Raw genomic sequence first — 16,154 nt, forward strand, 5'->3', positions numbered from 1 at the left:
CAATGTAATGTAGTCAAATGAAACGATCACCATACCTGTTTTTTCTGATTCTTACTTTCCAAATAACTACAGAGACACATGGCAGAACTTGTCTATTGGTTGGATAGACACAAAGAAGAATTTACATTACTGTTTTCTCATTTGAGCAACAGATGCTTCAGAAGCAGTTATTCATCTGTATTGTAGTATTGGGAATCGGGCGTTTCAGAGAACTTTTTTTTCTTTAAAAAGGATGTAATTTGAAATTTGTGGGAAGTTTTAAGAATGTGCTTTTGGGTTTCAGTGCTGTGCATGGAAAAACAAAGGGAAGCTTTGCATTTCAGTCTGAAGTGAATGTGTTGATAGAACCAAATACATGTCAGGCATAAGGTTGTACTGGTTTGGCTGAAGTAATTTGAAATCTGATTATTTCTGGTTTTTTTTTTTTTCTTTGTTGTATATATAGCCTTTGTAAAAGCAGAGGTAGCTAGCAGTTGAAATCTCTTGACTAGATATTGGTGTATCACAAGCCATGACATCTGGGAAGGTTAGCTGTGTCGAATACAACGTTTTTAGTTACCTGGTAAGTCAATATTTAATCAAACTAGTAGACTCTGTAAACAGAGACATAAATAACCAAATTGTTCTCTGAAATGCATAAGGCTGATAGAGACAGCAATATCAAAAGCTGAAGGTTCAAGCAAAGTGTTTGTTAGCTGTGTTCGGTAGACTCAGGTAACACTTTAAGCAGATACTTGTTTTGGATTCACTTTTAGGTTTATAATGGTCTCCTATTCAGGCTATCAGTTGTTCCTTTTACTGGTAACTTGCCCAGCTAAACCAGTGTAGACCCATATGAGGTTCTCTTAAAATTAGTCTTTCATTATTTCTTTCTAAATCATTCTTTCTCGAATAACTAGGAGAAGTTACTTCTATCCATTTACAGTACTGTGCCCTAACCCTGCACAGGATTTTCAGAACCCTGGAAAAAATTCTTCAGGAATGAAGAGGCTTTTCTGTTCTAGCTGGTGTCTTGCCTCTATGACATTTTGCCTTGTCAGCCAAGCATAGTGTGTAACAGCGTTGTTTGCAGTGACCTGGTCCAAATCGCCTGTCACCCGGTGAACCAAATCTTACTATGATTCATAAAATCCAGGTTCTCTTTTATCTTGATTCCTGGCAACTTGTTGACATAGGAGCCCAAAGTTACTCTACAGAGCACAATCATAAACCAGGCACTTACAATGCCAGATAAGAGTTATATGCTGTAGAATGGCGCTGGTAGTAGCGAGCGTGCCACTGTAAGCCAGTGTGCAACTGTCAGGTTGCACAGATAGCGTTAAGTGATAGATTTTGACTCTAAGCTTGGGAATCTGTCCAAGCTGCAGAGAACTGTGTTGGGTGAGGATTCAGATTTGATATGCTTTCCTGGAATTTGTCTTAAATGATTTGCTTCCAAAATGAACAGTATTTGCATCTTCTTTTCCGGCAAATCTAAAGTCATCCCTTTTTAACAGAATGTTAGGGATTGGAAGGGACCTCAAAGGATCTTCTAGTCCAATCCCCCTGCCGGAGCAGGACCACTTAGATCAGATCACACAAGAATGCATCTAGGCGGGTTTTGAACATCTCCAGAGAAGAGACTCCACAACCTCTCTGGGCAGCCTGTTCCAGTGTTCTGTTACCCTTACTGGGAAGAAGTTCTTCCTCATGTTTAAGCGGAACCTCCTATGTTCCAGCTTATATCCATTTCCCCTTGTCCTATCATTGGATGCCAGTGAGAAGAGCCTGGCTCCATCCTCATGACAGTCACCCTTTACATATTATAAACATTAATGAGGTCCCTCCTCAGTCCTCCTCCAAGCTAAAGAGACCCTGCTCCCTCAGCCTTTCCTCATAAGGGAGATGCTCCACTTCCTTAATCATCCTTGTGGCCCTGCGCTGGACTCTCTCAAGCAGTTCCTTGTCCTTCTTGAACTGAGGGGCCCAGAACTGGACACAATATTCCAGATGCGGCCTCATGAGGGCAGAGTAGAGGGGGAGGAGAACCTCCCTCGACCTACTAACCACACCCTTCTAATACACCCCAGGATGTCATTGGCCTTCTTGGCCACAAGGGCACATTGCTGGCTCATGGTCATCCTGCTGTCCACCAGGATGCCCAGGTCCCTTTCCCCTATGCTGTTCCCCAACAGTTCAGTCCCCAACTTTTCCACAGTTAGCATTGTGCTTAGAAGACTGTTCTATGATGTTGGAGACTGTGATGTTCCTTTCAGGATTTTAGGGACTGTTTCAAGTGTTCTTAAATGTAAAATACAAACTCAACTCTCCTAGTAAACTGAAAAGCGTAGAGTTCACTTGAAGTTTATATTTGTCATGAGTCTTTATATTGAACAAATGGATTGTAACTGCTAATTTATGGACTAGAGGCAAAGAGGGAGAGAGTTGTTTCTCACTCATTTTGTGTCAGGCAATCATATTTACCATCACTTCAAATCTGAGTTTTTAATCATTTTTGCTTTTTTGCATTAATATAGAAAATTCGAAAGTTTCAGCATGAAGAAAGTAGTTCAGAGGTGTTATCAGTACAAAAGGAGATTAAAAATTATATTTTTTAAAATTTAAGAGTACTGTTGTTACCTTCAATCCTTAGTAAAAGTAGTAGATAAGCTGTAGAAGAGGGTAAGGAATATCATCTCTTACTTTTTTGAATTTACATGGTTAACTTAAGATTTTGCTGTGTTCCCATAAACCTTTTTATGAAAGCATTAGTATCATAAGGCTGTAGTTTTCACTGTAGGCTGACATAAATTTACACTGCTTGTAAATGTGCATCTCTCTTGACTGGTTAGTGTGGGCTCAAGGGAATAGACGCTTGGTTTGTGTGCTTGAAGTAGTCATGAAATTGCAGCTTAGGAGAAGTAGTGTTCCCTGTTAATTAACATCTGCCTGAAAAATAACCTTCTTGATTTGCTTTTAATAATTGTTAGATAACAAGAAGAGAATTTTTCCCCTTCCAGCAGCTGTAGGAGGCTAAGAAATGCATGGAACTACTGTCTCCTCATTAAGGTGCTCCAGGACAGTGAATTTCTTTTGTTCTAGCCTCTGCCTACTAGTTTTATCCTTTAGCTTTTCAGGGTCTGAGCATTACAATGTGATAGGTAAAATCCTACAGCAGTTGTGTGGTGTAAAAATTGGTTAACAGAGATGGTATAAATCTTCCTTTTTTTCTAATGGGATGGAGAAGAGAAAATCATGTGGCACAAAATAATCAATTTAGCCTTCTCTTATATTTTACTTTTTTTTTTTTATTTTTATGGTGTCCTCTGGTATTTTTTTCAATGTCTTTACTCCAGATAACTCTCTGGCTTATCTAGTACTTTGGGGGAAAAAGGCTTAGTTAAGCTGTTCCCTTCTTCAAATAAAAAGTGAAGCTGTGTTTCTGGATAGTAAGAGAATTGGTTGTAATGTGTGGTTTGGATGATAGCAAATGCCCTGTTAATACTTTTAGGTTGTCTCTCCTGTAGAGATGGCAACAGAGCAGCCTTCCTGCTGGGCTGGCAGTGCTTAATTGGTTAATCTAGTCAGTTTTTCAGGCTTAGGAAAAAAATTGAATGCTACAAAATAACATTGTGGTCAAGAAAATATGTACTCTGATCATTTAGGTACTGTGTGAAATTCAAATTTTTTTTTTCTGAAGAAAAGCCTATGCATGAATAAATCTATTTTGAGATAAAGACTTTTGCTGCACTAGTTCTCAGTATTACTATGTTCTGGTTTTAAAGCTCTAGACACTTGAATTTCTTGAAAGGTTTATTCAATGTATAAAATGTCATAAATGTTCTAACTGTATAAATGACTATTAATTTAGTACAAGTTAGTGCTACAAATGTACCTAATGCATTAGAATTTATCTTAATTTGATTTTTTTTCCCCTATATGAAATATGTAAATTGTATGTAACAAACACAAGCATACTCTGTTGAAGTTACTTGAGTTTGAAACTAGTACGGGAGGTTTTGGCATTTGCAACTAGACTACATTCTTGATAGTTTACTCTGAGGTTATAACTGGTATGAGTTTTTAGACTTCTGCTTAAGTGGCACTTCAGTATGTTGAAATCTGAAAATAGATATTTTAAATGTGGTTTTCAGTTTTAAATCTTTTTTACCTCTCTAAAAGAGATTCGTAATGCATGTAATAGTTTTAGGCTAGAAATACCTGTAAAATTACTTTAGTGAGAAAAATTTGCAATGACTATTTGGTTATCAGCATGCAATTATGGGGGAGGCATTGTGTTTATACAGCTGAGATGAGTGAACTCCAGATTGAGAGAGTCAGAGGGCAGAGTTTACCTGTCTGTGTGTGAGCTCAGTATTTAAACGCCCATTGCAGTCGATGGAGAGCTGGTTAACATTGCAGGAAGCTAGAAAACACTTCTGCTGACTGGCCTCAACTGGGCACGCTATGAAGTCACTGACGCTTCTCATTGCAAAAGGAGCTGTTGGTCACAGAGATTATTGCGCAGCTGAGAGAATGTGAGAAATGGTGAGACCTGCTCATCTTGGCAATAGATATCTCCCTAGCCCTGGTATATAGAATCACAGAATGGTTAGAGTTGGAAGGGACCTCAAAGATCATCTAGTTCCAACCCCCCTGCCATGGGCAGGGAAACCCTCCACTACACCAGGTTGCCCAAAGCCTCATCCAGTCTGGCCTTGAACACTTCCAGGGATGGGGCAACTACAACTTCTCTGGGCAACCTGTTCCAGTACCTCACCACCCTCTGAGTGAAAAATTTCTTCCTTAGATCTAATCTAGATCTGCCCTCTTTCAGTTTAAATCCATTACCCCTTGTCCTATCACTACACGCCCTTGTAAAAAGTCTCTCTCCAGCTTTCTGTAGGCCCCCTTAAAGTACTGGAAGGCTGCAGTAAGATGACCCCGGAGCCTTCTCTTCTCCAGGCTGAACAGCCCCAACTCTCTCAGCCTGTCTTCATAGGAGAGGTGCTCCAGCCCTCGGATCATCTTTGTGGCCCTCCTCTGGACCTGCTCCAGTAGCTCCATGTCCTTCTTGTGCTGGGGACTCCAGAGCTGAATGCAGTATTCCAGGTGGGGTTCACGAGAGCTGAGTTAGAGGGGCAGAATCGCCTCCCTCGACCTGCTGGCCACACTCCTTTTGATACAGCCCAGGATACAGTTGGCTTTCTGGGCTGCCAGCGCACATTGCCGGCTCATGTTGAGCTTCTCATCCACCAGCACTCCCAAGTCCTTTTCCTCAGGGCTGCTCTCAATCCATTCTCCGCCCAGCCTGTACTTGTGCTTGGGATTGCCCCGACCCATGTGCAGGACCTTGCACTTGGCCTTGTTGAACTTCATGAGGTTCTCACAGGCCCACCTCTCCAGCCTGTCAAGGTCCCTCTGGATGGCATCCCTTCCCTCCAGCATGTCCACAACACCACACAACTTGGTGTCATCTGCAAACTTGCTGAGGGTGCACTCGATCTCACTGTCCATGTCACCAACAAAGATGTTAAATAGCACTGGTCCCAGTACTGACCCCTGAGGAACACCACTTGTCACTGGCCTCCACTTGGACATTGAACTGTTGACCACGACTTAGTCACTTCAGCTAGCGGGTCAACAGATGCCTCTTGAGAAGGATGGTGGTGGGGATTTGTTGACTGCTCATCCTTGTTAAGGTTAGGTGTATTATGTCATGGTTGTCTTGACTCAGGATATTGTTACTTCAAAAAAAAAAATCTGTCAATAGTGGAAAAGATGATCACTCATTTTAATAACTAAGTGGAAATTGGAATCTTAATTAAACACCTTTCATAAATTGTTTAACAGTGTTTCCAGGTATAGATTAAAGAAACAATATTTCTGCTCATGGAACTCTGTTCAGGAAAACTGAGTAAAATGACACTTCTTAATAAAATCAATTGAAATGCATTTTTAGAACTTTCAGAGAGATTGCTTCTTTTTTGCTTCACTGTTGCAGTTCTCACTTTTTTGATGTAGCTATGCTGAATTGCAGGGTTGATACACAAAGGCACTCAGCTATAGTATTTGTAACAAATGGAAAATTGTCTAAAAGCTGTATAAAATTCATCACTCAATTTCAACTTGCTGAGCTGACTTTCACATGCATGCAGTTTGTAAAGAAAAATGTGTGTTGCTGCCCTAGTGATCTGTCAATACAGTGTTTTAATATAAATTCCACCAAGGGAAGCATTAAGGGTTGAAGTGTTGCCCTTCAGAAGAATTAAGTTTGTAGGGAGCTGTATCAGGTGAAGAACATGTCATGGTCATGCCATTTATTTCTGAGACCCATAGGTTAAACATACATAGATCACCTCTGAAGTTGGAATTGGAGTTGAAGAATCAATGAAGTATCAGCAGGTTCTAGTCATTTGTATTAATCATTCCCAATTATTTATTTTCTAAAAGGGATTTGACTATACTATTTAAAGTATAACGTTTATTTGCAGTAGGAGTGAGACTTTGTCAGTTTATGGCCAATAGGTTTTGTTAGCTATGCTATGTTGCATTTATTAAAAAAAAAATCTAAACCAACCAAACAAAAAATATGTGCTGTAATGTGGGGTTTTTTTTCAGCATTCTAAAAAAAATGCCCTAGCATTACATTTGGCAGAACTCTACTATTACAAGTGGTGTTTTCTGGAAGGTGTTTGAAATCTATGTAAAGGGAGTACAGTGGCCTGATTTGTGAAATGTAGAAATGTGGCCAGTCAGCTTACCACCCTCAGATTTAAGTAGCTTCATAGTATATTGAACTGGGTACGGTTTTTAGTTTTGCTTGTAGAATTTTTTTTTTTTTTCTGATAAACGTTAGCATATGCTGCTTTTGGTGTTCTAATAGCAAGTTTGTCTTATTTTAGGAATTAAAGCCTCAAAGCCATTACAACCATGGATATAGTGATCTCTTGGACGGAAAAGCCACATTGATGATTACAGCACTTGGGACATTGTCAAAGCCACACAGTAAGTTTATTTTTTGAGTGTTAAGATTTATTTGTGTCTGTATTAGTTAAAAAAACAGTAAAATAGATTTTTTTATTTGTGTAAAGTGGAAGGTGGACTGTATTTGCAGATACAGTAATGGAAGATTTCAGAAATAAACTCTACAAAATTACTTTTAAGACAAATCCTGTTGGTACCTATGTTTATTTTCTGTAGTGATGTTTAGAAGGTAAGTAGACAACATTGATACATGAACATGAGGATTTCCTTGATTTATCCTGTATTTATTTATAGCCTAGAAGGAATGTGTCTCTGTAACTTCCTTCGTTGTCTCTTTTTGCTGTTTCAGTGCTGCTGTGAAACTGAGTTTATTGCTGAGAAAGGATTGTAGGAGCAAACTGTGTGCAAATTTAATGATTGTCTTCTTAATGTAGATGGTTTATACAAATTTGTCTTCCAGAAAGTCCTGTAGTAGGTACTACTCATAAGACTTTCTGAAGAATTGTCATGACAGTACTTTTAGCGTGCTATTGTTTAGCATTCAGAAACCACCACCACTGTCACTTCAATGAACCAAGATAGTTTTATAAGATTTTTATTTTTTTTCTTGTATTGTTAATTTGAATGCTTAAATTATTATGTGTCTTGCAGAGCTATTTGCTGCTTTTTTTCTTAAAAGAAAGTTTTTCTTTTTTTTTTCTAAAAGGCAACTCCAACTGAAAGCAGCTTTGCAGCTCTGCATGTGACATAGGCCTCGTTTAGGTTTAGAAAGTATGTACTTTTCTTCACTTTTTGTTTTGAGTTCTGAGGAGTTTAACTTCCTGAAATAGATGTTGACTGACTCTGCAGTTGTTACTGTAAATACTGTAATGATAATGCTACAACCTATAATCCTCATATTAGGGGTTTTTAGAGATGAAAATATTAGCATAACATCAAACTAACTTCTTCCTAAAAGCATGGAAATATGACAGCAGAAGTGGTTTTACAAGTTACCTGCTTCCATTCTTTTATGCTCACTGTGTGTTTCAAACCCTAAAACTTGTTTGTCCCCATTAGCCCTCAAACTTAGGCTGACATATGCTTTCAGATGAGTTGTAATAATTCTTTTCTGGTCTCCTCAAAGAACAATCAACAGGACTGTGAGTTTGTTCATTATGTTCCATCCCAGTCAAGGTGAGATGTCATCCTCTGTACAAATCACATCTCACCACAGAGGACTATAGTTTCATATCATATCCCTAATGGTTAGGATTACAGGGAAGGAGGACTATGAGCATGGATATATGATCAAGTTGTGGTATCTAGACAGCACTTCTCTGACTAGAGGGAGGATTCACCTTGTTATTTTAAGTATTTACTAGATTTTTTAAGGCCGTATTCTATAAAACAACTGTCTCAAAGGGAAAAATCTCTGTATTTAAGGCAGAAAATAAACCTGCCAAGTATCATAAGGCTTGCAATAAAATAAATAATGCTGCTAATATTAATTCAGTGTTACTGAAAAGACATAGTTTCTATTAAAATGACGTAGTTATTCACTTTTGTAGAAATATAACCTTTCTTTTACGTATATGAAAAATAGGTGATCTTATCCTCTACCGCTTGTTGTTGAAAATCAGTATTCACTTAGGTTAAAATATCTGCTGACTTTGTTTACTTTTTAGTTCAATGCTAATGTAAGATGCCACAAAAAGTTTTTTAAAAAAGGCCGCTCATCTGTCTCCCAGAACTTCTCTCCTCAAGCAATTGAGTAAATTCAAGCAAAGCGTAGCAAAACAGAGTAAGAATTATTTTCAGTCTCTTACTTTGGGTGGTTTTTTTTTTTTTCCAAGTCTAGGCATGTAGCATTCAGCATGAGATTGTCAGCACAGTTACTTTTTTTCAGAACACCTCAAAACTTCCCCAAGAGAATATAACAGTTTTTTAGTGTGATATTCAAATGGTAGGGTGCTTACCATTAGTGAAATGAAATTCTTCTGGTCTTGAGAATGGTCTGATAGCTAATAATAATATAAGTTGTGTATCTTCCTCTGTTAAAAAAAAAAAGCAAAACAGTCAGACTGATCTATCATCCAAAATGATTTGGCATTTCTTGTAAGACCACTTAAATTGCAGGCTTCTTGACCAGTAGAAGGTGTGTTTCACTGTAGCATAGAATTGCTTGCTATTAAATTTGCGATAATCCAAGCAGGAAGCAGTTATGTTGTACGTAGCTAGTCAGTCATTTAATAAGTATTCAATGTGCTGCATTCTTAAAAGTTTCTCTTGTGAAAGTAACTAGTTATATTGTTGCAACATACCTGAAAATGGGGAACATAGTGGAATGAAAAGGTTTAAAACTCATCTGTACTTCATATCTACTGTTTGACTGTAGAATTCTGTTTTGAGATGTCGAGTTTATTGGCACTTGATTACAAAGAAATAAAACTATGTTAGTGAAATAGTGCGTTTGCTTTTATGTTTTTCAGAAAGGGAAAACAAGACCTTGCAGGCTCCACACGTTTTTCCAGAAGTATTTGTTCATTGTTTCATATCTTGAACGGTTTCTATGCTTTATCTTCTTAGTCTGTAGATGGGACACTTATTAAATTAACATGCTCATACACTGAGCTACAAATCTAATAACCTCTTACAATCAAATTAAGTTTTTGTACAGAAAAGAGCAGTTCAGCTGATGTTCTCATTGCAAAGAGTTTATCAGTATTTGTATTTTTTCTTCTATGCGTTCCTGATAAATTTTCCCACAGATGTAGGGACCGAGACATGCTTTATACCAAGAAGTGTGTCTCTGTTTATTTTGCAGAAACTTGTACTGTATTAAAAATTACAGTGTTTGGTTTAAATGTCTGTTTATTTAAAGGACACTTTTCACTGTCTTTGTTATGAACATGTCCAAGGGCATCTAGGTAGTGTTAAAAGTAGTAGTGTCTTAGCCCTTCATCTTCTAGGTGCTAACAATACGTGTGTCGTCTCTTAGCATCTTGTATTCGGTTATAGCAAAATTATTGTTTATATAAAGTTTCCACAGCGTTTCTGAAAGCAGAAGCAGGCCACTCATGTATTTGAAAATCTGTTTTCAAAGCATTAGTAAAGAAAAAATCATCATCATCATTGCTATAGCAATGGGGAACATCGTGTACTAATACTTAAAAAGTACTTCGTTTATAACTGCATAGCAAGTCTTTGAATTTCTTTTGCCTTTACAAAATCAGAGGGTGGGCTCTGTACTGGTTTTGTTCCTCTGATGTTATTCAGTGCTCTTGCTGGAGCTGCAAGGGAATGAAGTCTTGTAAAAAAAAAAAAAAGTCATAAGTGATTTAAAAGTGAAATTTAATGGAGATATGTTGGGTATGCTTATTTCTACCTCTTCTGGCACCAGTAGCCCTGTGCGTCCAAGCTGGGCTCATAACTTGGAATATAGTGTCTTGGGAAGCGTACTGTGTTAACATAGCAACTTAAAAGTTGCTGCCCTTGCTTTGTTTTAATTTTTTTAAGACATGAATCTAAGGAAAAGTAGCTAATGTTCACAGGTATAGCAGTATATGATGGGTTGTGACTAGAAGAACAAAATCTGAGACATTAATTCTTGCGTTGTGATTTTCAGTTCTGTTGAGAGTTAATAGGCACTTTCTGCTTGTAGTGAACTTGCGCAAATTCCAGCTATGTGAAAGTACATTAAATAACCATTGTGAACATGGATGTTAAACTTTAATGATTTTAACAAGTGCTTCTGTGACGTCTGGAAGATTGATTCCTTGTGTTCAAGTGTTACAATTTCATTATTTCAAGATTAACTTTTCTGTTAGTTTTATTCACTGAGATGATTCAAAATGAAGCCGTGTGTGTTGTGAAATAGTGCAGCATGAAATATGCTGAATCTTGCTCAGGAAAAAATTTGTTGGATACATTTGAGAACATGCTTTTTTCATCACTATTTCTCATCGTTAATAGGGTAACTGATAAGAAAAAGTAGAATGCATATGGAATGATTCAAATTGGTGAGGGTTGGCCAAAGTGACAATTATTCTTGGCTTTTTTCAGCTATTCACAGGTGAGGATGGGTAGACCGTGACACAGGTACACATTCTTTATGCCTGGTCATTTGTGCCTGGAGTTTGATTATATTGCTGAAAGTGAAATGTATCTGAAGTTCATGGAAGGGTGGGATTTTTTTAACCATGCTAGTCATACAGCCACAACTGTCTAGACAATTTGAGGCTTTGGAACATATGCAAGAGCTGAATTTCTCTTGTCTCTCAACATTACTGTTAACAGTTCATTAAGCAGCTTTGAGTTATCCCTTTGCTGGTGAAAACAAGAATGTCTTACTATTTAATAAAAACCATGAGAATGTATGAAAGGCTTTGTTAGTGTTTAACCACCATGATTTATGGAAATGAACTTCAAAAGATTAAAAAGATCATTTTTCTACTAATCGCATTTCCAGTTAAAACAGCTTTGATTTGAGTTACAATGATAGCAAGATGAGGGGGTGAGCTCCTGGCTTACCTACTGTTTGTTGGCATGGTGATGTGCTCACTGAAGAGATTTCTTCCTAGTATTGTGGCCAAATTTTATGTTAATCATGCAGCAAAGCTGGCGATGTCTATTTACAAGAGTTGATGCGCTTGCAGACAAAAGATTAAAAAATGGATTACATACTTAAAATGCAAAAGGCTTCTAGGATGTTATTTTTGAAAGTATTAGATTCAGAATATCTTAACCCGCAATGACAGATTAAATGTTACAGGTGAGTTACTGACATGGCTTAGAGATCATGATAGTGAAATGAGCTTGCACAATGGTATTTTTGCCTGGAAGAAGTAGTCCCATTTCTTTCGGAATTAGGCAAGCTAAATAGTATGCTTTAATTATGCTCTATATTGATGTTTACAGCATCACTCTCTAGAATTCACCCAGATGCTGAAATTTCTTAGGTTAATACATCAGTCTTTTGTGAGGATTTGAATCTTTTCCTCCGTTCCCCTTTCTCAAAGGGTAGAGCCCTTTATAACATCATCATGAGCATAGTTATGCTGAGTGTCTAAATAGGTAACTTTCTCATTTTGTAATCTTAACAGTGTGTCATGAACCTTTGGAGAAGGCAAAGTGAAGTCAGCTGCAGCAAATCGATGAAGAAGACTGTAGATAGTATGGAAGAGAAGAAGCTGCATTTCTAGGACAGAGCTCAAGAAACCATGACTGCATCAGATTCAGTGTTTTATTTAATTGTAGAGCGCCTGCTGTTTCCAGGAAGAGGAGCAAATTGTTGTAAATTCCTAACCTTTTTGCCAGACAGGTTTTGTCTGTCTAGATCCTTAAGCCCTCAAGTGACAGTTTAATATATTGAAGAGTTACTAAATCATACATTGTGTGTTACCTCTTTTGTAATTGTTATGATTGAGTTCAAGATAACAAAATAAATTGCTAGGAACAGACAAACTGATGGTGACTTAAATAAAAATTGCTGTATACCTCATTCTCAGTTTAACTTTTGGAAAGTATTTTGTTTTCCTGGGAATGCTCTTCTGATATTTGCAGAACTTCATGGTTTGTTTTGTGGCCAAGTGGTGGGAAGTACCTGTGACTTGCAGTTTGCCTTCTGGTGGGGAGGAGGGAAGTCTATGATGCTAAGCCCAAACAAGGAATCCATTCTTACTACTCCTTGTGGTATCTGAACCCATGCAGTAATCTTTGCCCAGGGCCTCAGAACAGTGTGTGGGTGAATTCTAGAGGTGGCATTTATAATGTCAGTGGAGCATAGTTAGAGCATCCTGTCAGGGCTTCTGCAGGGGCATTGGTGACAACAGTCTACCTCAACAGGCTGCAGAGTCGATGCACATGCTTGCCGCAGCCCTCCTTTGTTTTCATATCTCTTGAGCAAAGTTCTTCAGAAAGCAGCGTCACATTTTCTGAGAGAGATCTGCTTTAAAGTAAAAAAAACTCCACAAAAACCCCACCAAACCCAAAAGAACAAACACCTCCCCAAAGACTGTGACAGTGCTGCTCGGTTGTACCTATCTTGGCAGCATGATCTAAGAAAACTTGAGTATGTATCAGAGGTTACTTTCAAAGAGGTTCATGTTGTGTTACATAGTTAACTTGATAGGAAACTCATTTGTACAGTTTACCATGGCTGACCAAGGGAAGTACTGTGGTTTAACACCAGTAGGCAGCTGATGCCCATGCAGCTGCTTGCTCACTCCCCTCCACTGGGAGGGGAAAATGAATCAGAAGGGTAAAAGTGAGAACTCATGGGTTGAGATAAAGACAGTTTAATAGGGAAAACAAAAACTATGTGTGCAAGCAAAGCAAGGAATTCATTCACTAATTCCCATCGGTAGGCAGGTGTTCAGCCATTTCCAGGACAGCAAGGATCCATCACGCCTAACAGTTACTTGGGCAGACAAACACTATAACTCCAAATGTCTCCCTTCCTTCACCTCCCTCCAGCTTTTATTGCTATGCACAGTGTCATGTGAAATGGGTTATCTTTTTGGTCAGTTGGGGTCAGCTGTCCCAGCTGTGTCCCCTCCCAACTTCTTGTGCACCCCCCTTCTCAGTGGCAGGGGGGCAGCGTGAGAAACAGAAGAGGCCTTGACCCTGTGTAAGCACCGCTCAGCAATAGGTAAAATACTGGTGTGCTATCAACACTGGGTTTGCTCACAAAACCAAATTAGCCCCATAGGAGCTAGTATGGAGAAAATTAATTTGATTCCAGCCGAAACCAGTATGTTTAAGGAAAGTCCTAATCCATTGCATGACAGGTTTACATGGTTGCCTCTTACGCTTTATAGAAATCAGCATTCTTGTGTTCTTTGTATCCAGTAGCTTAGAATATTTTATTAATATATTCTGTGCTTGTGTAGTACTACTTATTTAATCAGGATGAGAGTCAGCTGAACTTAGCCTTTGGCTGTGCATTTTTTTTAGCTGGTGACTGTTAAACCTAATGGTAGGGCTTTAGGTCAGTAATTTCTTACATTATGGCTTCAGTTAGTTGTTCAAAGGAAGGCAGCAGGCTTGTCTGCAGTAGGAACGATTGTCATAACAGCTGACTGGAGTCGAACAGCTTGTCAACTAAAGGATATTTTGCTATTCTCTATGAATTTCTTTCCAGGTTACCTCCAGATACTGTAATATGCTAGTGTGATATTGTACTGCAGTAAGATCAGAATTTGCTGTCTTGCTTTCAGAAGTCCTTCTTTCCTCTATCTCTTCTACTGTCTCTTCTCACACTTTGTTTTTGGCTGACCTGCCTCTAGTAGTCCTAGCCTGTTTCAGCCCTTTCAGCTGGATGTGAGAGTCAGGAATGGTACATGTTAAGCCATTTGAACAGGCACTCGTCAGGCCACACCACTGGTCTAGACTGAAACTTGGGAGATAGTGTGCCTCAAGATTGGCCAGACTTAGGACCTTATCGGTTTTCCTGGCAGTTTTGTGTGTCTGAGTATGTGTATCTTGTCTAGCTGGTTGCATATTTTTAAGTCTTTGTAAACCAAACTTCTTCTCTGTCCCACCAACTGATTAAAAAGAAAGCTTTGTTAAAATTATTCACGACTGCTGCTTTTTTACACAGTCAGAGGGACCAGATTTTACAGGCTTGTTGCCAGTCAGTATGTACTGCAATGCAGTAGTCTTTGTTCTGATCTTCTGTAATTTTGGAAAGATTATAGGTATGACAGCAATTTCTAGCATTTTTCATAATTTCTAGTGCAACTTTCCTAAGAAATTGAAAACAACATGATCTAAGTAGGCTGGTCTGTCTAGCGCTTCTTTTTTAATAGTGGTCCAACTAACTTATGTGCTTCAAACCTGTGGCGGGCTTGGAAAGTATTCCTGAGTTTTACTGACTTGAGCCATTTTGAGGCTTCACTATGGAGCACTGTCCAGATTGAGGATCCGTTCAAATATATGAAAGAAAAAGTAGGAATGGTAAATTACTCAGAGAAAAGGTCTCTGCATCAGTTACATGAGCTGATTAAGTAGAGCAAAAGGGCCTTCAGTTTCCAAGTCTCTTCTGCAGAAAGTAGAACATAGAAGCGCATAGACAAACATACTAAATTCCACCTTGAGAGGCTATAAAATTCTGCTCTAGCAGAAGTCGGATGTCACAAGGCATTGATCTTGATTTCAAGGTGTGCCCACACATCAGTCTTCTCCTTGAGACTTGAGAAATCCCTAGGGGTTGTACAGACGTTGAAATTTAATCTTTGCTTTCCTTTCTGCATTGCTTCTATTGCCACTAAACAGGTGTAAAAACAGTGTAAGCATGGAGAACAAATGTTATTTAATGTTGAAGTTAGTCCTACATGGATTACCTAAGTGATGTTTATGCTTCCAGATTGTTTTCAACTGTTCAAAATGTATGCTAGACTTTTTTTTTAATGAAGGTAGCTCACATTTAATAGTCCATCTTTCATTCAAGAGTTAATTGATGTTAAAGTGTAGAAGTTTGAAGTGTATAGAAAAGAAAATGGTACTAACTTATATCAGGAAGATTGCTGTTTGATATCTGAAAGATAAAATGGGAAATGTTTGAGCTCTATTAGTGTTTGTAATTGGCCTGACGATTCTTATTGTCTGCTGAGTTTTAGGAACATACTGTCACATCAGTTGGCTAAGCTCTTTTAGTCTACCAGAGATGTAAAAGGACAACAGAGGTGAGAGAAACACATGTAGTGGAGTCCCTGGAAAAAGAAGTTTATTTATACCTGGTATACTATTGATTGACATTTTGCCTTGCTCTGCTAATAGTTTGCTGTGGATACAAGTTTTCTATAAAATCTTGAGTTGATTAATATAACTTCTGCCAGCGGAAGCTTCTATTGCAAGAGATGTGTATCATATGGCAACAGAAAGTAAAGTTTCGTCTAATTTCTCCTCCTGTTGAAGCTTTTGTATTGTGCCCATAAGTAGTGGTGTTTGCTGAATGCATTTTATCTAAGGTAACAGCTTTGAAAAATCTTGTTTTCTTCTTCAAGGTATGGACATATACGAACGATGTAGGGAGTTGGTGGAAGCAGGTTATGATGTGCGACAGCCAGACAAAGAAAACGTAACGCTTCTCCACTGGGCTGCAATCAACAACAGGATAGATCTGGTGAAGTATGTAGTGCACTCAAACGAATCATGTCCTTAAAAATGTTGATGTCCTTTTTTTAAGATGTTAATAATCTTAAGAA

At 38.3% G+C, this 16,154-nt stretch overlaps 1 protein-coding gene across 1 annotated transcript in view; it reads left to right on the top strand.

The window, feature by feature from the left end:
* ZDHHC17 (zDHHC palmitoyltransferase 17) overlaps positions 1 to 16,154 on the top strand; it is an 82,058-nt gene that overhangs the window by 15,495 nt on the left and 50,409 nt on the right. Inside the window, 4 exon segments of the mRNA XM_086610890.1 lie at positions 6,885 to 6,924; positions 6,927 to 6,987; positions 15,954 to 15,960; positions 15,962 to 16,077. Coding sequence (XP_086467016.1) covers positions 6,885 to 6,924; positions 6,927 to 6,987; positions 15,954 to 15,960; positions 15,962 to 16,077 — 224 coding nt within the window.

Source organism: Tauraco erythrolophus, chromosome 4, assembly GCF_009769465.1.
Source record: "Tauraco erythrolophus isolate bTauEry1 chromosome 4, bTauEry1.pri, whole genome shotgun sequence".
Taxonomy (NCBI): domain Eukaryota; kingdom Metazoa; phylum Chordata; class Aves; order Musophagiformes; family Musophagidae; genus Tauraco; species Tauraco erythrolophus.